Consider the following 23,267-nt stretch of genomic DNA (forward strand, 5'->3'; position numbering starts at 1 on the left):
AAGTGTCAAAATCTTGACATAGACATGTATAAAAGTTTTGGGATACCAAATACATAAAATATATTAGAATTGAAAATAAAAATAAAATTAGTTTAAATTATACATAAAAATTTATATTAATATAAAAAAATTGGGGAGCCAAGCACCGGGAGATCTTTATGGTGACAAAGGGCCATGCCTCCAAATTGCTTTTACATCTATATAATTTAATATATAATTTTAAATATATTTTTTTAAAATATAATATTTTTATTATATTTAATGTATTTGATATTTTAAAAAGTTTTTATAAATTTATATTTATATATAAAGAAAAAGTTGTTTTCTTGTCCACATTTATATTTTAATTTTATTTTTTAAATACTTTTAAAATAAACTTTTATTAATATTATCTTTTAGATGATCATTCGTTTAATTTAATATTTTTTATTTGACTAATTTTTAAACTTAATAATTATAAATAAAAATTAATTTATTATTATTAATTTTATAATTATAATAATATTATTAATTATAATTTTATTATTTTTTATTATCATAAAAAAATAAACACAATGTTTTTATCAGTATATATAAAAATTTTGAAATTATTTTTTGTTTCTATTTTGGTTCAAAAATATCAAGTTAGTCATTCAGTTTTTTTTTAATCTTATTTTGGTATTGATTTTTGAATTTTTGAAAAAAATGATGAAATTTAGTTTTTTTCGTTAAATTTTTTGAATTAGATCAAGGTTTTTTCATCAAAATAGTATTTCTAAATAATGATGGTTTGCTTTGTTGGTCTAATTGACACAATCATAATTTTCATGAGAAATCTTTGCTCCATTTTAAGAAATTTAGTGAAAAGAATCAAATTACATCAATTTTTAAATCCAGACTAAATTAAGACAAAAAAAAAAAAAAAACTAGAGGACCAACTTGTTATTTTTAAATAAAGAAATGAATCAAAAGAATACTTCAACCAAAACTTTGACACACCAAATTATTGGTCGAAGATCCACCGGTGGAGCCGAGACTAGGGATGGCAATGGGTCGGGTCGGGCACGGATAGTATGATACCCATACCCGACCTACTAAAAAAAATCCGTCTGTTTACCTGCCGGGTATCCGCTTAAAAAATACCCGCGAATATTTTTAAAACCCGCGGGTACCCGTGGATACCCGATACCCGCAAATATTTAAAAAAATATGTATTTTATAAATTTTTTAATATAAGATTATAAAAATAAAATATAAATTAAATTAAATTATAATTATAATTAAATTTGACATAATAAAATATACTGTTACTTCTAATTTTAATTAAATTTAACTTAATAAAATATAAATTAAATTTTAATTTTAATTTTTTGCGGGTGACGGGTACCCGCGGGTACGGATAGTATGATACCCGTACCCGACCCGTTTATAACCGGGTATTAAAATACCCGCTACCCGCTACCCGCGGATAATAAATACCCGCGAGTAGTAACTATCCGTCGCGGATTTTATCCGCAGATATCTGCAGACATAAATATTTTTGCCATCCCTAGCCGAGACCCTTCTCAAAATACTGAATTACGCCTTTTATTTATTTTTTTAGTTTTTGTTCGTGTGGTTATTGTTATTGTCCTGACAACTTTTTTATTGTAATGATCTAAATCTGTCATGACAAATAAATTCTGATACTATGTATTTTATTTTAAAGAAAGTATTTGAAAAAATTACACAAATCATATTTCTGTATTTAAAAATCTTAAAGATAATGAGTTTATATATTTTTATATTATATTTACTTTTCTTGTTATTCCTTAAATTTAAATTTAAATTCCAGTAGAGATATATAAAAAAAAATGATCACTCTTATGCATTTTTCGTATAAAAAAACTTGTACCACTTCTAATATAAAACATTTAAATATTTGTAGGTTTTATTTCTTTATATACTACTATTTTTATGTGATATTTAAATTCTTAAGAAAGAGGGATTTGTTTTTGTGTGTGTTGATGGATTTTGATCTGGTGACTAATAGGGTTACCCTTTGGTTGTTGAATTGAGGGTTGGAAGAAAACAAAAAGAGAAAGAAATGATAGAAAGAAGTACATCAAAGAAAACATAGACTTTATAATTGAAGACGGAAAAGGACTGCACACATAATAGGCTCAGCTTTATACGATGCAAACCCTATCTATTATTCAGCTTCTTAAAGCTGCATTACCTCAACCTCTTGTTGCCTATTTTCCAAACATTCTTTTCAAATTAATATTACTATAAATATATCTAAATATATTCTATATTTTTTACCATTAAAGTTTAATAAAAAAATATCTATAAATTTATTAATATAAAGTTGGGTCAAATTGCTATCTATTATCTAAATCTGATAATTTTTATTATTTAATATTATCTGTTCATCCAAATTTATTTCAAATTACTTTCATTAGTACATATACTGATTTTAATGGTTGGTTTAATATGCTTTTAATATACTAACTATTTTAAATTTCATACTAATTGTACTATTAAATAAAAAAATCTTTAACTTGGTTTCTAAAAATAAATCTAAATTATGAGATTAAATATTTATGAATAATTCAACAAAATTTTGTCACTAAATAGTTCGAATAAATGTGACTATATATTTTAAGTATTGAATAAAAGATAATGTTATGCTTAGTTTAATCTTTAAAAAAATATTTATAAGATGATATTTGTATTATATTTGTATATTAAAATTTGACCTTATTTATACTTGTAGATTAGATTTTCCAATGTCAATCAATGTAGTAACAATCTAAATAACAAATTCAAAAAATTATTAAGATAAAGTTTTAAAAAATTGTTGTAGTAATAAAAAGTTATTAAACCTTAATTGTTTGTTCTATCAGTTATAGCTTCTTATCTCTATCACTCCTCTATATAGTGTCAGAACTATGGCACGCGCCACCAACTTTTTGTATCTTTTATAATGTAATCAAACTTTTAATTATTCAACATCTTTATGACTCATAAATAATACAATTATTAACTTTTAGACAATAGTACCTATAATTTGTTTAAATTGTGTGAGAAAATTATTAATATTTCTCTTATTGATAAAAAAGAAAACAAAAATCTTGAAGAGAAAAAGGCGAAAATCTTTATCCAAATCCCATCATTGAAGTATAATTAAACCTTTTACCGTTAATTATAATGAAATCATTTTGGTTTTTGTTTTTTCCTATTATTCTATGATCACTCATCACATGATGATATTTCATTATTTATAGAACTTTTGTGCAGTAACATTACAAATGTTAATTTGAGTTTGTACTTTTATCTTCACCAATAATACATAATAACCAACATTCATTTATCAATTAATATCTTGTCTTTTGATTTATGAGGTATAAAATGTAATGCTTTGACATTGATTTAAATTTTCATATATATGTTTTTTACAATATTTGATTAAAAGTATTATATTGATTATTTTAAAGTTTAGACTAAAACAAAATTTGAGACAAATTAATTTTACGTAAAAGTTTTAAAATTTAAAAACATATTTAACTTTTTATTAATTAATATCTTATCATTTTATTAAAATATAATTTTTCGACACAAATTAAATATTTTATATAATTTTTTTATAAAATTAACTTAATTTTATGAAAATTAAGTTAATCATTTATTTTTACTCATATAATCTGAGTATAACTGAAGTCGAAAACCCGTCAATCATTCATCGGTATATAAAAATTATTAAAAATAAAATAAAATAAAAAATACAAGACATCGAGAATCATACCAAATAAAATTTACAATTTACCACACACATATACGAATAATACCCGTTAATATTTAATTGTATAATAATTTAGTGTAAAAAATGTTATAAAATATTAAACACGCAAATGTAACTTATAATTTTGAATTATAGTTAAATTAATAAACCCCAGCTCAATACTTTTGTTTACACACCCACATTATTATTGATTTTTTCTATTGTTTTTCATAAGAAACTTTAAAAGAAGTTTCTTACAAATTTAGATATAAATTCTGCAAATGCTCACGAAATATGAAAATTCATATAGTATGTGAGTGGTAAATTTTGTTAATTTGAAACTACCGAACAAAAATTAAAACTCATATTTAATGAGGATAAATAAGTACTAAAAATATATTTAAAAAAATATATATAACCTTTTTAAGAGCATAGAGCTTAGTTATTCTAAAGTCATAATTTATAATTTTTATACTCTTATAATTGAATATATCTAAAAGTTATTTTTTATGACTTTTTAGAATAAAAAAAAAAGTGATAAAACTAGTTTTAAAACAGTATATCTTACTCATAATAACTTATCTGTGAGATGTAACGACAAAAGTGAGTTTTTTAATGGTCACTTGTTGTTATATTCTTTGAAAAGCCAAAAATGGTGACTTATCCTTTGAAAATGGTGAAAAGAAAATGGAAATGCAGTGCAACAGAGAAAGAAGAGTGAAGAGTGAAGGTTGAGAAGGTGAAAGAGAAGCGCGTGGAACAGCATTGTCGTATGATTTAGCAGAAGTACTACATTGGCATTGGCAATGGCATTGCTATTGTTTTGTGTGTAGAGTCCGATAGACTAGAATGACGGCTACCATTTATGTTTCTTCATTCTCTCTCTCTTCATAAAACCCATTTATGTTTTTCCCTTCACTTCACGCCAAACGCCTGCACTCTACTCTACCACTCTCCCTCCTCTTCTGTGACTTCCTCACTCATAACCCATTCTTCATCATACTTTCTCACTTTCACTCTCTTCCATCTTCATCTCTCTCACTTCTTTTCCAATGAAAGGTGTCTTGGCTTTTCTTGCCGAGCTCAGAAACCACTTTCTGTTGCTTCTCCTGGCAATGGAGTTCCTGCTGCTTCTTCTCTCTCCTTTTGCTTCTCCTCTAAGTGACGAAGGTGTGTGTGCACTCTCACTTTAGACACCCCTTTTGTTCATTTGTTTCCTTTGCATGGCCCAGAGAGAAAACAAGAGTTTCTCTTGCGTCCGTGCATGTGGGTGTGTACGAGGATCGTGTTTTGTTTTTGTTGGAGGGTTAAAAATGTAAGCTTGGTCGTTTTCATGGGGTTTCCTTGAGGACTTGAATGATTGCAGAGTGACTAGTGAGTGGGTGGATGAGTGAGTTCACTTGTTTTTGGTGGAGTTTGGTTTAAATTTTATTTCTATTAATGGTCTTCTGATAATTTCATCTGTCGTTTTAATGTGGATATTGTAAAAGTATAGGACAAAATAACTAAACCTTGTTTTAAATATTCCTTCTTTGCAGAAAATATACAAAGGAGCAACAGTTTTAAATTGTAAAGAACAGTTCTTTTTTCAACAGTGTTTTTTTTGTGTGATTTGGTGCTGAATGAGAATTTTTTGGTGTTTTTTCCCCACTGTTCATGTTTACTGTGCTTTACTTATGGCTTCTGTTACATTGGTGTCTGGTTAATTTTTGGCGACTTAGCAGAACTTTGTTAGGTTGAAAGATTTGAGGCGTATATTTTTGCTGTGATGTGTCGATTTTGTTTCTTTTGAGAACTAAACTCGTGCTTTGTGAGTTCATCTATTAAGTGCTTTTTCAATTGAATGTAACAAATGCATTTCTTTTTCTTGATGCCTCTTGAGCAAAAGGCAAGTTTTTTTTTTTTTTTTATCTCATTAGTTTGAGGTGAAAAATATAAAAAGTTAATATACCATAAAGTAACAGCTAAACAAGAATTATCAAGCGTTCAATTATGCATTTAATTTTTCATTGTTGTATTTTTGGTTAAGTTTATATACTTTTATGTTAGCATATATTAAATATTAATTTCTGTCCTTGTATATATCTTGTTATGTAGCTTCAACAGTAACTCAAACTAAAAGAAATTCGAGTCCTCATAGTTAATCACCCAAACCTGAATCTGTAAAGAATAATCATTTAATTTTCCAGTCCCTTTTATCTCTTTCACTTTTTTTTTTCATTTGCTTGGACAAGGTTAACCTAGTTGTATCCATCGTTTAACATTTTTACTGTAGTGTTTATATCTTTATTTGTTTGATTTTCATTAGTTTAAATTTCTCACTGGGCCTATGAATGTTGAAGAATATTAAGCATGTTTTGAACCTTTTTTTTTAATTTATCCCTTTTTCAATTAATGTATTTTCATAGTCAAGTAATGTTTCTAAGCCATGTTCTAATTGCAATCTCTAAATGGGAAAATTTGACATAATATTATGTTGGAAATTACATAAGAATGGATTGTGAGTCACTTTATATTGATTGTGGAAAATGTCTTTTGAAGTTCAACGTGGAGCAACAAAAAGTTGTCCCTTTTTGATTTTGTTGTGTATTTTTGAGATACAAGTATATGAAGAAGACAGAAAGCAGGAGAGAGATGAAGATAGTTGCATATAGAGTCAAATAGTGTGTCAATTTTCTTACTGTTCAGAGAATATAACTGATTCATTTTACATCCATAAGGTTTTGTTGTGCTTGAATTTTCATGTACGTGAAAATGTATGTAGGACAAGCATTGATGAAGATTAAGGCTTCATTCAGCAATGTAGCAGATGTTCTGCATGATTGGGATGATTTGCATAGTGACGATTTCTGCTCCTGGAGCGGAGTCTTATGTGACAATGTCAGCCTTACTGTTATCTCTCTGTTAGTCTTCTATCTCTGAACTTTTCAATTGCATTAATCACTCTGATTAGTTACATTTTCTAAGATTGAACGACTTACAATACTTCTTGTTTCTAAAGAAACTTGTCAAGCTTGAACCTTGGTGGGGAGATATCACCGACCATTGGTGACTTAGGAAACTTGCAATCCATGTAAATATCATTTTTTGGTTGATTTGATGACACTCTTTTCTTTCTTAGTTTTTTTTTCTTCTTACATTTAACTTGAATCATGCACTTCTGGCATTGACAGAGACCTGCAGGGGAATAAATTAACCGGTCAAATTCCGGATGAAATTGGGAACTGTGCTGCACTTATTCATCTGTATGAACCATGTTACGGTCTTGTTTCTGTTTACTTATTTGTATGCTGTTTTTCCACATTGTTGAAATTTTCCATGATGCAAATGCTGATCACATTTTCTTCTTCATTTTAATTGGAAGGGATTTGTCTGATAATCTGCTATATGGTGATATACCTTTCTCCATATCAAAACTAAAGCAGCTTGTGTTCCTGTAAGATTGAAATTAGAATTTGTATTCAATGTTTTACATTGGTTTTATCATTCTACAACAAGTCCTGAGTTGAGCTTGCGAATGCAGGAATTTAAAGAGTAATCAGTTGACTGGTCCTATCCCTTCAACATTAACCCAAATTCCTAACTTGAAGACTCTGTAAGTTCCCTCTTTGTCATCTTTGCCGTATAGAAATCAAATATATGATCCAATGTGAGTCTTGTGATAGTTAACAAGTCGCTATGTTACGATGTTATAACTGTGACTGGAGCTTTTCACAATGTTCTAACAATTGTATGGTTATGTTTTCAGCGATCTTGCTCGAAATAGACTCACTGGTGAGATTCCAAGGCTACTCTACTGGAATGAAGTCCTGCAGTACCTGTGAGCTCTTCTTTAATCTTTTTTTACCTTAATGTTAATTATTTTTTCAGCTATTACAGATTTCTTGTTACATCTTATTATACTATGCAACTGTATCTTATAAATAATGGTCGAAAGCTTACATGGTTTTGTACTGTTCGTGATATAACCATGAGATAGCGGCTTGCGGGGAAACATGTTGAGTGGAACTCTGTCGCCTGATATCTGTCAATTAACTGGTTTATGGTATTTGTGAGTATTTTGAACCCTTTCAATGAGTTTTCTCTTCTTTTTTTCTTTCTTTCCTTCTAAACATCCTTTTAATCTTTGGTTTATTAAGTTTTTTATTTTGTTGTGTTTTACGTGACTTCTCAGTGATGTGAGAGGCAATAATTTGACTGGCACCATACCTGACAGCATTGGAAACTGCACAAATTTTGAAATCTTGTATGTTACATCACTGGTTCTTTTAATTGCTGCATTATAGTTCGTTTTTGTCCAAATTGTAACTTAACCTTTTGAATGAATTTCAGGGATCTGTCATATAACCAGATTTCTGGGGAGATTCCCTATAATATCGGATTTCTTCAAGTAGCTACTTTGTAAGTACATGGCAGTGAACTTGTTACTATTGTTTTGTTGGGATATCAGATTATGTTCTTAATATCTTGTATCACCTGCTTGTAGATTTGTTTTAATCATCTTGTATCCTTGAATTGTATATAATGCATGAATCGTTGTGACTTTTCTTCCCAGGTCACTTCAAGGAAATAGACTAACTGGTAAGATTCCGGAAGTCATTGGTTTAATGCAAGCCCTTGCCATTTTGTAAGTATACTAATACTGAACATATGTTGTTTGATTTTACGTTTCTGAAAATAATTTTGGTTCACTGATGAATCGTGTATAACGTGTACTATCACATTGTGGCAGGGATTTGAGTGAAAATGAGCTGATAGGACCCATCCCTCCCATACTAGGCAATCTGTCTTTTACTGGCAAGCTGTAAGTATAATCACACACAGAGTAATAACTTCTATTAGTAATGATTTGTCTCAGTTTTTTTCTTCCATAATTTAGGTACCTTCATGGAAACATGATTACTGGACCAATACCTCCAGAACTTGGCAATATGTCAAGACTTAGCTACCTGTGAGTTGATCTCCAATTTATTGTCTTCATTGTGTCCTGCTTTTTTCATGAAGTTAAAAGAAGAGTTGTTTTTACAGGCAATTGAATGACAATCAACTAGTTGGCCAAATTCCGGATGAACTTGGGAAGCTCGAACACTTGTTTGAATTGTGAGTTAGATCTTTCTGCCTTATTATTATTATTATTGCATTTCTCAATTTGGTGGTGTGTTAATTTGCATCAGTTAATGTCATCCAGGAATCTTGCCAATAATCATCTTGAAGGATCTATTCCACTTAACATTAGCTCCTGTACGGCCTTGAATAAGTTGTAAGAATTCTGAGCTCTAGTTTGAAATTTTGTGGAATGCTTTTGAACATTGTTTATTTTTTCATTACCTTAGCTTGGAATATTGTCCAATCATTTGTTTACTTCTGCAGTAATGTGCATGGAAATCATTTAAGTGGTTCAATTCCTTTGAGCTTTAGCAGCCTCCAGAGCTTGACTTACTTGTATGTTTCATCTTACTGCGTTTAGACTTCTTTCATTCTTTTGTAGTGGATTACTTCTCAATTTATTAATATGATGAGAAACTTTTGTTGGATTGCCAGAAACCTTTCTGCAAACAACTTCAAAGGGAGCATACCTGTTGAATTAGGCCATATAATAAATCTTGATACGTTGTAAGTTCCATGAAACTATATCTAACCTAACAAAATTGCTACATATGCTGATTCTTTTTTTCTTTTCATGTTTTAGAGATCTATCTAGCAATAATTTTTCAGGGCATGTTCCAGGGTCTGTTGGTTATCTTGAGCATCTTCTAACTTTGTAAGGCAAATGCTGCTTCTAAACAATTTGATCTACCTTATACTTTGTGTTTCACTTGCTAATGTAGCTGTGATATTTTCACATTGTATATAGGAACTTAAGCCATAATAGTCTTCAGGGTCCCTTGCCTGCTGAATTTGGGAATCTTAGAAGCATACAAATTATGTGAGTTTTGTTAAACTTTGTAAAGGTTAAATTTCACTTGATTCCCATTATATTATTTGTTTCTATGGTTTTATAAGTTTTTTTTTTTTTTTCCTTCAGTGACATCTCATTCAACCTTCTGTTGGGTAGTATACCTCCAGAAATTGGTCAGCTGCAGAATCTAGTGTCTCTGTATGTTAAGCAATGATGTATTTCCTAGTTGATATTTTGAAACTACTCATATTCTAAATAACATGCTATTCGTTTCTCTGTAATTCTAATAGGATTTTAAACAACAATGATTTGCGTGGGAAGATTCCAGATCAGCTTACAAATTGCTTAAGTCTTAACTCCCTGTGTGTATTCCTAGCAGCTAGCCATTGCCTCCTTTCTGATTATTTTCTACAGATTTGTGTTGCGTCTGAGTAGTTGGTCTAAATGCTTTATTTTATTTGTTAGGAATGTCTCATATAATAACTTATCCGGGGTCATTCCTCTAATGAAGAACTTCTCACGGTTTTCAGCTGACAGGTATTGAAGGAAACTGTAGGATATTCTTGGCTTCTTAATTCATTTATCAATGACTTGTAATATGATATGTTGCAGCTTCATTGGAAATCCATTGTTATGCGGAAATTGGTTAGGATCCATATGTGATCCTTACGTACCAAAATCCAGAGGTGTGTGATATCCATCTTAGATGACTTGATAGTTACAATTATATGTATGATGATTATATCTATACATAGTTACAATTATTTTGTACTTCTTTGTTCAGTGGTTTTCTCAAGGGCTGCAGTTGTTTGTCTCATAGTTGGTACCATCATATTATTGGCGATGGTAACTGTTGCTCTCTACAGATCAAGCCAATCCATAGAGTTGATTAAAGGATCCAGTGGAACTGAACAAGGTATGTTCAACATGATACTGTCTAGTATTGTTATGTTAGAAATTCTCATTTGTTTTTCTCTTTTTCTTCCTTCTCTTCAGGGCCACCAAAACTTGTAATTCTTCATATGGGCCTGGCCATCCACACCTTTGATGATATCATGAGAGTTACTGAGAATCTCAGTGAGAAGTATATTGTAGGATATGGTGCCTCAGGTACAGTGTACAAGTGTGTTTTGAAGAATTCCCGGCCAATTGCAATTAAACGACTATACAACCAGCATCAACACAACTCAAGGGAGTTTGAGACAGAACTTGAAACTATTGGTAGCATCAGACACAGGAATCTTGTCACTTTGCATGGTTATGCTCTAACTCCTAATGGAAATCTTCTCTTCTATGACTATATGGAGAATGGCTCTCTCTGGGATCTTCTACATGGTATATTTACTTACACTAGAACCTTATTTTAAGGTAAATATGTATGAAGGTGGCTTAAGATTGTTCTTGTTGCTTACCTTTCTTTTCTAACAGGTCCCTTGAAAAAGGTAAAACTTGATTGGGAAGCACGGTTGAGGATTGCTGTGGGAGCTTCTGAAGGACTTGCTTACCTCCATCATGACTGCAATCCTAGAATCATTCACAGGGATATCAAGTCCTCAAATATTCTGATAGATGAGAACTTTGAAGCTCGTCTCTCTGATTTTGGCATTGCCAAATGTTTGTCAACTACAAGAACACATGCATCAACATCTGTGGTTGGGACAATAGGCTATATTGACCCTGAGTATGCCAGGAGTTCTAGGTTGAATGAAAAATCTGACGTGTATAGCTTTGGTATTGTTCTACTTGAGCTATTAACAGGGAAGAAAGCAGTGGACAATGATTCCAACCTGCATCACTTGGTAAGTGTTTTCTGCATTTTTTTTCTTCTAATAGTTCTGTCTTTAATCAAGCAGAATAGTGTCTGTAACAACACTATAACAACCTCTTCTACTTCAACAAGGCTTTGTTGTCATCCAAAGCTAAACCAAACACATTTGTGTATGCAAAAGAACTCATACATGATTTGAGATATGAAATGTTGAAGCTGGGAATAATGTTGTGTGGAACATGGCTTGCAGATATTATCCAAGGCAGATAACAACACTATAATGGAGACTGTGGATCCTGAGGTGTCTATTACCTGCATGGATCTGACCCATGTAAAGAAGACCTTTCAGCTTGCTCTTCTCTGCACAAAAGGAAACCCTTCTGAGAGGCCAACTATGCATGAGGTTGCCAGGGTTTTGGCATCACTACTCCCAGCACCTCCCAGCAGCATCTTTGCCCCTCCTTCAAAGACCATTGATTATGCACAATTTTTGATTCAAAAGGGTAACAACCTCCATCCCCCACAAATGGAACGGTTACAATCTCAGAAATGCTCTAATGATCAATGGTTTGTTCGCTTTGAGAATGTTGTATCAAATAACAGCCTATAGGCGAAGCCAAAGGTTGGGGTGAAGAGGGTGCTGAAAGAACTCCAATCTTTTTGGAAATTATTTGATAATTTCCCCTGAAACCATTGGATTGTTATAGTTTTTGAGACTATCAAGTCTTAAACATTTAACAGTAAAGAGAATAGGGCTTATATATAGAACTGTATTTTGTAGAAGTATTTAGTCTTTAGAGTAGTAGTCACTCAATGGTTCCTTTCCTTCAGACAGTTTGTGAACTGAATTACATCAACTGAATTACTACTATATTCCTTTGTATGCTCAAGAAAACTTTAGAATGATAATCTTTTGTGAATTTTCGATATTAAACTCTTCTTGTCTTGTATTCGGGTGTCATACACGAGTCTAGAACTTTTACTGGATTTCTTGGTGTGATCCTCTGTTTAACATTGAAAATATACTGTTAGTATATATTTATATACATATTTGTAGTTTTATCGTATAGTGATGGTACTTTTGTCTAAATTTTAGTTTTAATTCATTTTTTATTAATAATAATTGTGTTAACTTTGTATTTTTAGTTCATCTCATATTTACTCTCATAAATTTTTTGGAAACATTATTTTTGTCTTATTTCAATTACATTGATTCTACACTTTTAGGTGTCTGATTTGTTGGATTTGGATTTTTTTTTTTATTTTTAAAAATTTTGATATATTTATTGAAAATTTGTAAAGAGAATCCTACCGTGATTTTGTTTGTTTTAGCTTACAAATTTTTAATGACTTCTAAAGTTGATTAGAGCTCAGATTAGGTCTATAATTTCTTGAGTTTGCAAAATTAGAATTTAGGTTCAAAGCTTATGGGAGACCTAATTCTGGTCAAAACTACATATAAAAATCAATTGCACAATTTTCAATCATAGTTTTTTTTTCTATATATTTTAATCTTTTCATATTCTTCTATTATTCTTTTATTGTGTTTTAATTATTTTGTAATTGATAACTAAATCTCTCACGAAATCAACATTAAACAACATAAATTGACTTTTACACTAATCATTCTTCGATTAATTTTTTTCTTCTTTTCTTCTTTTTCTCAATTTCTATTTTTCTTTCTGTGATAATATGTTTCTCAAATTAAAATTCAAATAATGAATTAATTGAATCTTAATTTGATAATCCAATATGAATTGAAATTTAATTTACATATATTTAATTAATTAATTAAATTGGTTGATTGTTGAACTTAAATGTAATATACAGAGAACTGTATTATTTGGATTGTTTGGTTGTATGAATATAGGATTGATCTCTTCTAATTTTCTGAAATTTCACTATTCATATTTAACTTTATTTTTCAATTTTATATTTTACATTTTGAAGCCTCTAAATATTGAATAACCTAAATTATGCTTTATATTGAAAGTATAGAAAAACTTAACAATTTTCCATACAATAGTGGAAGTCAATAACCAAACAAGTTAGGTGTTTTCATATTATTCCAAGTTTTATTTCAATTTTGAATAAATGTTAAACATTACAATATAGAGCGGCATAACAGTATTTATTATTTTAATTTAAAATATTATAATTTCTGTAAAAGTAACAAATGAGTATTGAGAGTTAGTGTATAAGTAAACGCAATACTACTGGTTGAAGCTTGTCAAAGAAAATGAATCTGAAAAAATCTCAAATGCTTTGAACTTACAAAAAGCAGGTAAACTGTAGTGGAAACAAGCAACAATTTACAAGTATAGTATTATTCTATTTTTACGCCTCAACTGTACCACATTTCATTTGTGTCTTTGAAGAATCTTCAAAGTATAATGCTATGTTGTTCAATACATACATAAGTGCATTAGGTTTTATCTTGTAACTTCCTCCCTAACCAATCCTTTGTTTCCACATATCACCAAACAATGCCCCTTCGTTGGTTTCCAGTGTTTCTTATTGCTGAACTTCCTGTCATTCAGAGTAGCATTTTGTGGAATTTTAACCAAATGTTCTACACTAACGAGCACCAATCTGAAACACCACTATATTTTCTATTAGAATCATATTTCCTGAGTCAAAAACAACAAGTTGCTGCAACTTTAGTACTTCTAAGTTAAGTTCCCATAATGATGCCATCATTATAAACATAAAACAACCTCAAAAAAACAGATTAGATTTGGAATTGTGTCTACTTGCCAGCATACAGGTCTGCTTTGAGATGAGGGACCTCATTTCATTCACACGTTGATACTGCTTCACACATGATCTCTGCATTCCTTCTTTCACCACTTTCATTCTCTAGATGTTAAATGTCAAGTATAAAACAAGACTTGCATATGAGTAATTGTGAAAAATAGATTATTTCAATAATTCATTACATCATGTTCTGCAGAGGTGTTTTTTCAAACATCTTCTCTGCATATAGATTTTTATGCTGTCAAGTGTGAAACATGAATGAATGTGAAAAAAGCTTTGAAAGAATCTACATTACCATACCTCGTTATCTTGAAAGGATCCATGTCTATTCTCCTTCGAGCCCTTCAATAGAATAATAATAGGAATATCCATGCTTTAGTAGGATGCTATATTCACAAACAATCTTAGTTTGTGTCATAAGAATATGGTAAGAGAGATAAACCTTGGACATTGTCTGCTTCTTTGATGATGATTTTGCCGTTTGTTCCACCTCAGAAGCCAGTGTGAGCTGCAAATTGATTCGGCCCCAAGATTAAAAACCAATATTTGTGTCTTTATGCAAACATGAATCATTATAAGCATTGAATTATGCATAAAATGTGAACCTTAGAACAGATTATTTGATAAGAAAATGAACAAGTTTTAGTACCTTGCTAAACAATTCAGAGGGTGGTTCATTTGTAGAATCCTGGTCGTTTAGCTCCTATGAATGAAAAATTGAATTACAATATAAAAACATGGTAAACTCAGAAAAGAAACACAAGAGCAAAACGAATTACCAATGGATATACTTTAATATTTCGGAAGACACCTCTTTCACTTTTACTTGAGAGCTTCTTCAACAAGCACCACAAACATCAGTTAATAACACTCTTCTATGTTTCAAATATAAAAATCTAAATTAATTTCATCCTATTTTAGTATCCCATTTTTAAAATATTATTAATTATTTTTAGTTAATATGATTTTTTTAGTTATATTAAAAAATTGGATGGAGAATTTGCTTACCTTAACATCAGAGCTACCTCGAAGTTTGTTACTGGTTCTACATTTTTCCTGCACTGATCCCACAGTACCAGAGTGTGTCCTGTGAGGGAAGAGAACATTCCAAAAAAATTGCTTATTTATATGCACTCAAAAGATACATTAATGGAATCATTCATTACTGATCCCACTTATATAATTATTAACAAAAATATTTTTATATCACATTATTTTATTAACTATTGTCTTTGTCTTTGGAGTAATTAAAGCCTCAGAAATAAAAATGCTTATTAAGACAGTCTAAATATTTATCAGTATATTTCTATGTGATTTTTACTGAAAATTTTTATTAATTTTTTCTAATTACTTTTAAATAATGATTAATAAATAAGTTTCTCCAATACATACTAATAGTTTATATGAAACTTATATTAAATGCGAATTGATATAAAATAATGAAAATCTTAAAATTAAAAATTTGGGTGTTATACAAAACACTAAATCTTAATAATGAAATACAATATTTTAAGTTACTATTAGTCATAACAACAACACAAACCCAAATTAATTTTTTAAGTTACAAAAAACCGAAGGGTAAGTAAAATATTATAAAAGTTTAAATATTTACAAATTGTGAAGCAAAATTTATAAAATATAACAACTGTTTAAAAGTAATATAATTTAATGGAGTCTATTTAAAGTGAAATAAAAACCAAAACATTAATTAAAAATACTAAAACTCGCATTGATTATGTTAGTATTTTTGAAAACTAAAGCAAACCACAAAAAGTATTTCGATAATAAATATTTTTCTTTTAAGTTTTGAAAGAAAAATGTAAGTTATTTTAAAACCACATTACAAAAAATAAAAACTGCAAACAAAACATATGTCTCCATACAGTATTATATTTTCATACCTTCTGAGATTCCCTGTTTCGGTATTTGAGATAGAATTGCATTTCAGACTTCTTCGCCCCTAAAATGAAAATCATATAAAGTTATGAATTAACAGAGCACTAATAACATATTTTCCAAAACATTTTTAATATATAAAATTTATTTAAAATTATAAGAAGTTCATTGAATAAAATATGTTTAAAAATATCTTATCAGAAAGGAGAATATGACAGCTTGGAAATACAAAACTAAATAATTTTACTTTAAATAAACAGAAACAGAAGCAAACAATTCTTAATACACAACAAGAACATCAACAAATAAAGCAAATTTAAGTAACTAACATTATTAGATGTGTTTTGCATTGCCCTCTCTGATGTTCTCAAGTGGAACTCCTGAAAAACAAAAGTCAAAAAACATAATAAGTACTAACTCACTACATAGAGTTTGATGCACAAGAAAAGAAACATTGTGACAGAAAAAGTTATTAATTACTTGACATTGAGTTGGTCGTGATGTTTTCATCTTAGACGATGTTTGTGCAGGACCCTCCAAAATCTGCCATATCCAAAAAGTTAATTATTATATTATCAAAAGTATGCATTTACATGCTGTATGATTGAGTGCTAATTAGTTTCTTCGCTAAGTACAAACTGATAAAAAGCACTTACTTTTTTATTCAAGGGTTTTGCTTTAGACTCCTGAGAACTTGATTGTGTAGGTCCACCTGATTCACCACTGGTTTTACACCTATCAAAATGCACAACACAACAATTTATCATGCTGGATATGGTTTATTACTAAAATGTAACAAAACCATGATGTTCAATATAACTAGAGAAGTAGTTGATATACTTGTTCTGTCTATGTGCCCTAAGGGCTGTCACCAAATTTGGTTCTTTAGCAATGGTAACATTTGTTTTAGATGCTGAATTGGGAACAGGGTGATCAACCTGCATCATAATCCAAAAAGGGTTATATGGTTCATGTAATAGTTTTCAAATTTTCCAATATTTGAAAGGTTTATTCAATGTGATTTTTTTTTCTCAACCATTTTATTTAAAAGGAGTCTATGTTTCCTTTTGTTAAATTGGTGTTAACATCATTTGAAAGGGACTACGTGTTAGTGACTCTGTGTTTCTCCAATCGTTTACTCTTTCTATGTCTATTCATCTGGCATTTGTTTCTACTCTCTTTAGAGGTGCAGTGCCTAGAAACAGATAGAGTGAATTTGATGGATCATAGTCCATAAAAAGATGATTCATTACCTCCTCAGTCTTATGTGTAAAGCGAATTTGATGCTTCAAACGGGCAACCTGTCATGAATAACAAAAAATCAAACTGAAGCAATATTAACTGTAAACACATTTAAAAAAAATGCAAAGCACATATTTGCTAAATATCAGTTTTTCATGGAGACTAATCCAGATTAAAAACATTGTATATCCCTAATGTTTAATTTCCAGAAAGAATGCAATCTAAGATAAGAACATATACTCCTGTGCAAAAGATAAAAGAAGACAATTGCTCAGTTTTCTTAGTTGAAAATGAAAAAGTAGATTGCAACATGACATTAAGGTATTGTGAGAATTGAGAGAAAGAGATGCATTAATTGTAAGTACTACCAAATTGTATTAAGCTAAAGTTAAGACTCAAAAACTTGAGAAAGAAAGTTTATAATATAAACTATGTCATACCTTGCGCAAGTAACCAGCTTCTAGCTTTTGCCTTTTGGTTAATGCGCTATCTGTGGGAGAAGAATTCGGTCTCTGAAACCTGCTGAGATTAGATGGCAAAAGAGATTAACAACAAAGGAAAGTAATAAGAAATGGATAAAACAAATTTTCACCAGGGAAAAGACATAACAAAGAAATGTCTTGTTATATTATTCATATTGATATGATAAAATGCCAGAGAATGACATCAATATAGCTTGTAAGATCTAACACAGCAATAGAATGAACAATCAATAATCAAGTTTTTATGAGAGAAATGACCAGAGAATCCATAACAATGTGAATGTTCTTATAGTGTCATTCATTCATAAACTGTCATATATAATAAGACTATCAATGTAAAAAATTACTTCATGCATAGAAGAAGTTAAACTCAAAAAATTGTGATTGAACACAAAAGATGACATTGTTCATCATCAGCATGAAAATCAGGAGGTGAGAAATAACTGATACCTGATGGACTCAGGGCTCCGAACTTCTAAAACGTTCTTCTTCTTGGCCAAATTACTTGCTGTTGGTTTCATAAAAGAGAAATCTTTTCCTTTACATGGACTTGACTTTCTGAGAGGCTTTGTTTTCCCACTTGACGTATCTTGTTAAAAGAATAAACATGTAATCAGCTTTCAAAACTACACAATTTCTTCTCAGATTTCATACACGCAGCTGAATTTGGAAAACTGAACAATCTCATGCTACAAGAAAGGGACCATTTTAACAAAAAAAACATCAACAAGAAGTTCTAATATTCATTTTGAGCAAATTCATATATTCGAAATGCAAAATCTTAAGATAATCATTTTGAGCAACATTGAATCCCTGAATCACAAGGCAAACAATAAGCATCTAAACATTGTGTCATTTTAACAACAATGTAGAACGCATGAAACCATTACCTGTGCTATTATCATCATCAACATCTGAAACATGTTCCTTCTCCGTGCTACTAACACAGTTTCCCCGCTTCGTCTTCAAGAGAAACGCTACACACAAAGCAAAGGAAAAAAAGAAAAAAAAACAATCAAAACCCTTTTTTCATTTTGAGAAGCATTCAATCTTAATGCAACGATCAATCAAATATCGCCATGCATAGTAAATTACAGCTTGAACATTAAGACGAGAATTAAACTCATCCAACGATTCATCAACTTCAGACAGAAGAAAAAACAAACTCAACCCATTTCGCCAAACACGACAAAAGATAACAGCGTTGTTTGATTTTCGTGAAAGTCTTACGTGAAGGTGGGTAGCTCGTGGCGTATTCAAACCACTGCTCTGCTTCGGAAGCGTCCCAAGCCGTCTCTCGACGCGTGAAAGCGAAGAACTGAGGCGCGTCGAACTCGTATTCAATGTCAATCTCCTGTCCCTCGGAAAGAGGAGCGTATTCAACCTCGATTTTCTCGAACTCTTCATCCATGACACCTTTCTCTCTCTTTCTCTCTCTCTCTCTCTATCTCTCTCTCTGTTTTCTCTCCCCAGAGCCTAATGAGCTGTGATCAATGCACGCGCACTAAGTTCATAGCCAATTCAGATTCTGAAGCAAGTTTTTTGAAATTTCAACGATTCCCCAACGTGGGACTCCCTGGTCTGACTCGGAACACGGCCAACAGAAGCTACGAAACAGTGATCTCCAAATGAAGGATTGAAAAATGATATTTTTGGCCGCAATCCCGTCACCTCCTCTCTCGTTTCTGGGAAAATTCGGGGTTGGTCGATTTTCCCGGAAACGAGAGAGAAAGTTAGGAATTGAAGCAGTTAAATTAGAGTTTGGAAGTTTTGTTTGGTTGTTAGTGTTGTTCCATTGATGGGGGAATGAGGAAGAAGAAAATGGCGAAGATTTGGTTGGTGAGAGAAGGGAATGGCGAAAGAAAGAGAAGAGAAGAAGAAGAAAGAAAAATAGTTGAAGAAACGTCGTTGGGTTGTTGGTTTTGCTTTTATATATATGGCGCCTAAGATTGAACCAACATTGCCAATTTTGAATTTTACACATCATCTCACACCATTCCATCAACAAGATGATGTAAGATATGCTAAATTTTTATTCAAAAAAAAAAAGATAAATTATGAGACTACATAAATTAAATTCTTTTCTTATAGTATACTTTAATTTCGAAAAAATCATAGAAGCTAAAAATATATAATATTTGTGTTTATAAACTAATGTCAAAATTTTCAGGTTCAATCTTTTATTTATTGTTTGATTCTTGGAAATTGATTCCAGTTAATTGGTTTTAATTCTGTCATGATATTTTAAGGTGGTTATCCATATATTGAAAACAATAAGTTATACCATGAAAGTGTAAAACAGTTTGATATTATAATCATAACTATTGAATATACAAAATCATAGCTGTAAGTTGTTGTTGTTTATTGATCATAAATGTAAAACTATTTTATTATTCAACGTATAATCATGAAATTAATTCTGGTATTAGTTTAATTTTTTTTTAACTTATAAAATAAATCCTAAGATACATTTTTCATGAATCTACCTTTTACAAAATAATGTTATTGTTTAGATTTTTTGAATAATAGTAAATTGAGGAACATGCAGTATAAAATATTACATTAACTATTTCTACATATGGTGGATCAAGCTTATCTAATATTTATTGATTTTATCGTACATTGTACTATTGTTGGGTCACGTAACAGAGTGTACCTACATGTTGACTTTTGTTACGTTTTACATGGTCAAAATTCAATATCTTTTAACTTTCTATAATTTTCTTTTTTCAACATATCTCTGTAAACTATCTGTTATATTTCATCTCTTTCATTAAAATTTCAAATATAGTAATGATCAAACTTATGTTAAATAAGTTTTTCTTCGAGCATCACAGTAAAAATGGTCGATTGAATTTTTGAGAAATTATCAATTTAGTATTAAAATATATAAAAAAAAATACAGAATGACTCTTGAATATAATAGTATAATAAAAAATATTTATGATGATCATAAAAATTATAATTTAATGATAAAATATTATTGTAATCTTAGCAATAAGTGTTGTATATTCTACATTAAGATTTGAATCAGAAATTTTTTTAAAGAGAATCTCATGATATTTATTTTTCCTTATGGATTTGATGAGGAACATGAAATAAGACACGATATGTAAGACCTTCAAGAAAACATAAAAATAAATAAATAACCTTCAAAACCGTTCATGTTTGAGAACAGAAAGACAAAAGCACCATTTTGATGCAAAGTTTTTGAAAAATTATCCAAATGGGTAGATTTAAAAAAAAATGAATATGGATAAGTTGTATCACTTGATATAATTTTATTAAAAACAAATCTTGTTAAGGTGACATGATTTTGGTAAAAAATATTTTTAAGTTGAAACTATATCAACATAGTATGACTTTATTTTAATTTAAATTGAAGTTAGGTCAAAAATAACACCATTTTAATACAATTTTGGTAGAAGTTATTTTAAGATGTATAACTTAATGTTTGGAACTAAAGTTATATTATATTGATATGATTTCAACTTTAAAAATATTTTAAACTAAAGTCACGTCACTTTAACGAAGTATTTTTTTTACATGTAACCGTATTTACCTTGATATAATATCCATCTTCGTAATATTTTTGAAAATTACCTATTTGTATTTTGTTTTCTTTTTGTAAAAAATTAACCAGGTGCTTTTGTCGAAAGAAACATGGGTTAATTTTCTATCTGAAAACCTTAAAAGCTTTGTGCATTAAAAAACATATTATGTTTAGCATGAGACACGGATTTGGTTTCTCTTTCATGAATTGATGAAGTGAAATTGAAGAAAACATGTCCCACTCCATGTTTTGGCTCATAGCAGAAGGGAAGTAGCATTTGTATGAGTCATTTATTAGAACCCCACAACACAACCCTAAGACATGGGATTTTGAAATTTAAATAGAGAAATACACAGAGAAGAAGAAGAAGAAATAGATATATAGGGTTAGAAAAATACAAGTATCGATTCATAATGCAAAATTCTAAACCACTTGTTTGTCTTTACGTGGAAAAAAATGGGTTTGCCATGCAGTACGGAAAGCCATGTTACTATTGAAACCTTTCTTCTTAATGTCTCCAAATGGATGCACGTTCCAATTTTGTCCTAAGTGTTATGTTTTCTATGAACCTTGGTAAAGGACAAATCTGTCATTTTCCACTCAACTCAAACGCTCCTCCTCGTTCAAATTGGACAAATAGTGTAAGTGAATTAGGGTTGTCAATTCATGCTCCTCCATTTATTATGGCTTGATTTATGTGAGGAACAAAATGGGTATCCAACCATACCACCAAAACGTCATTCATAAACATGTTTTATAAAACTCGTGATATATTATATAGTCAAAGAACGACAAAGAAATAAATATGATGAAGAAAAAATATTATTTCAAAAGTTATTAATAGTGAATCCTATATATTACTGTTTAAGTTACTAAGTTTTGTTGTTTTTCTTACGCATGTTAAAAATTCGAAAATTTTCATCTATCTTGCTTTTTTTTTTTTTCTCTTCTCTCCTCACTTTCTCATTCAAGACTTTTAAGAGTTCATGATGAAGAACAATTCATTGTGGAGTTCTATAAACACAGTTCTTGAACTGACGAATCCATCTAAAAATTCAGCTATAAAGATTGTTTTAGGTGTTTGACTAAATTATTTTTGTAACTTGTTTATAATCACATGAATGTATTTATTTTGAAATTTGGATTTTTTACTAAATTTCTATGTGCCTTTCAAATATATTATGTACATTGATTTTGATGTTAAAATACTAACATCAATGTACTTATACTATTCAGCAGATAAAAAAAAAAGGAAAAACTTAATAGATATTTTGAACTCACTGTATTGTTTTGAGATTGTTTTCGATATAGTAAGTAAATGATCTTAAATTTTAGTAAGTGTTTTATTATGATTGTCTAAATTTATTGAGCTATTGATAAACAGTTAATAATATATTAATGGTTAAAATCTTAATTTGATCCTCTACTTTTCATACCATCTGATTTGGTTCAATTTAGACTTTTTAAGTGAAATAATTGATATATTAATTTTAATGAAAATCTAATACCATTCTAAAAAAATTGACCTAATTAGATCATTCTATAAAATTATAGAATTAAATTGAACCAAATAAAAACCAAGGATTTAATTAAATCTGTTATAAAGAATAGTGAACTAAAAGAGAATTTTAACTTATATTAATTTTAATAATTCTAATATATTAAGAAAGAAATTAGTTTCAGTGAGCCACCTATTGGACCTAACTCATTTTTGGACCAAACAATTTTAGTTCAATCATGGCTAAATGCTAAAGCAAAATTCAACATACAACATATATAAAACATATATAAGTTGGGTTTGAAACATTTTGGTGAATTTTCCAATTGAGAATATGCAACACTTCTGATTTGTTTCGGAAAGAAAAGTTTTAATCGTAGATTTCAGAAGTTAGTGACTACAAAAGTTAATTCTAATTCACTCGTAAGAA

The 23,267-nt window shown here is 29.8% G+C and overlaps 2 protein-coding genes across 7 annotated transcripts; one reads left to right on the top strand and one right to left on the bottom strand.

Annotated features, from left to right (window-relative positions):
• The first annotated feature begins 4,608 nt into the window (after nucleotides 1-4,608).
• On the top strand, nucleotides 4,609-12,358 carry LOC114182511 (LRR receptor-like serine/threonine-protein kinase ERL1). Its single transcript, XM_028069395.1, has 27 exons — nucleotides 4,609-4,912; nucleotides 6,507-6,645; nucleotides 6,744-6,815; nucleotides 6,916-6,987; nucleotides 7,107-7,178; nucleotides 7,266-7,337; nucleotides 7,491-7,562; nucleotides 7,722-7,793; nucleotides 7,917-7,988; nucleotides 8,075-8,143; nucleotides 8,298-8,369; nucleotides 8,475-8,546; nucleotides 8,622-8,693; nucleotides 8,771-8,842; nucleotides 8,931-9,002; nucleotides 9,113-9,184; nucleotides 9,284-9,355; nucleotides 9,432-9,503; nucleotides 9,597-9,668; nucleotides 9,768-9,839; nucleotides 9,932-10,003; nucleotides 10,107-10,178; nucleotides 10,254-10,327; nucleotides 10,426-10,557; nucleotides 10,638-10,976; nucleotides 11,070-11,440; nucleotides 11,660-12,358. The coding sequence occupies exons 1-27, from the start codon at nucleotides 4,795-4,797 to the stop codon at nucleotides 12,017-12,019; spliced, it is 2,970 nt and encodes a 989-aa protein (XP_027925196.1). The 5' UTR covers nucleotides 4,609-4,794; the 3' UTR covers nucleotides 12,020-12,358.
• Nucleotides 12,359-13,678: 1,320 nt separating this feature from the next.
• On the bottom strand, nucleotides 13,679-19,659 carry LOC114181704. Of its 6 annotated transcripts, XM_028068233.1 has the most exons (17): nucleotides 19,017-19,659; nucleotides 18,677-18,763; nucleotides 18,237-18,375; nucleotides 17,745-17,826; nucleotides 17,316-17,363; nucleotides 16,903-17,000; nucleotides 16,719-16,797; nucleotides 16,543-16,605; nucleotides 16,392-16,442; nucleotides 16,068-16,126; nucleotides 15,175-15,253; nucleotides 14,946-15,002; nucleotides 14,816-14,869; nucleotides 14,609-14,674; nucleotides 14,467-14,508; nucleotides 14,167-14,268; nucleotides 13,679-14,001 (listed from the first exon to the last, which is right to left on the bottom strand). In XM_028068233.1, exons 1-17 carry the CDS (start codon nucleotides 19,195-19,197, stop codon nucleotides 13,987-13,989), a joined length of 1,302 nt encoding a protein of 433 aa, XP_027924034.1. In that variant the 5' UTR covers nucleotides 19,198-19,659; the 3' UTR covers nucleotides 13,679-13,986. The 6 variants fall into 6 exon arrangements, with proteins under 6 accessions (XP_027924034.1, XP_027924030.1, XP_027924033.1 ...); XM_028068229.1 differs by having other exon boundaries at nucleotides 13,679-14,268; nucleotides 17,745-17,823; XM_028068232.1 differs by having other exon boundaries at nucleotides 13,679-14,268; nucleotides 14,958-14,999.
• Nucleotides 19,660-23,267: the final 3,608 nt, after the last annotated feature.

Source organism: Vigna unguiculata, chromosome 4 (assembly GCF_004118075.2).
Source record: "Vigna unguiculata cultivar IT97K-499-35 chromosome 4, ASM411807v1, whole genome shotgun sequence".
Classification (NCBI taxonomy): Eukaryota; Viridiplantae; Streptophyta; class Magnoliopsida; order Fabales; family Fabaceae; genus Vigna; species Vigna unguiculata.

Excerpts from the sequence above, each read along its gene's own strand:
- LOC114182511 (XM_028069395.1), top strand. The coding sequence starts at position 4,795 with ATGAAAGGTGTCTTGGCTTTTCTTGCCGAGCTCAGAAACCACTTTCTG. Across the intron at positions 10,179-10,253 it reads TCACGGTTTTCAGCTGACAG|CTTCATTGGAAATCCATTGT; the intron begins GTATTGAAGGAA and ends GATATGTTGCAG. Across the intron at positions 10,977-11,069 it reads TCTCTGGGATCTTCTACATG|GTCCCTTGAAAAAGGTAAAA; the intron begins GTATATTTACTT and ends CTTTTCTAACAG.
- LOC114181704 (XM_028068228.1), bottom strand. The coding sequence starts at position 19,197 with ATGGATGAAGAGTTCGAGAAAATCGAGGTTGAATACGCTCCTCTTTCC. Across the intron at positions 16,606-16,718 it reads CAAAACCCTTGAATAAAAAA|ATTTTGGAGGGTCCTGCACA; the intron begins GTAAGTGCTTTT and ends TGGATATGGCAG. Across the intron at positions 16,127-16,391 it reads TGCAAAACACATCTAATAAT|GGGCGAAGAAGTCTGAAATG; the intron begins GTTAGTTACTTA and ends TTTTCATTTTAG.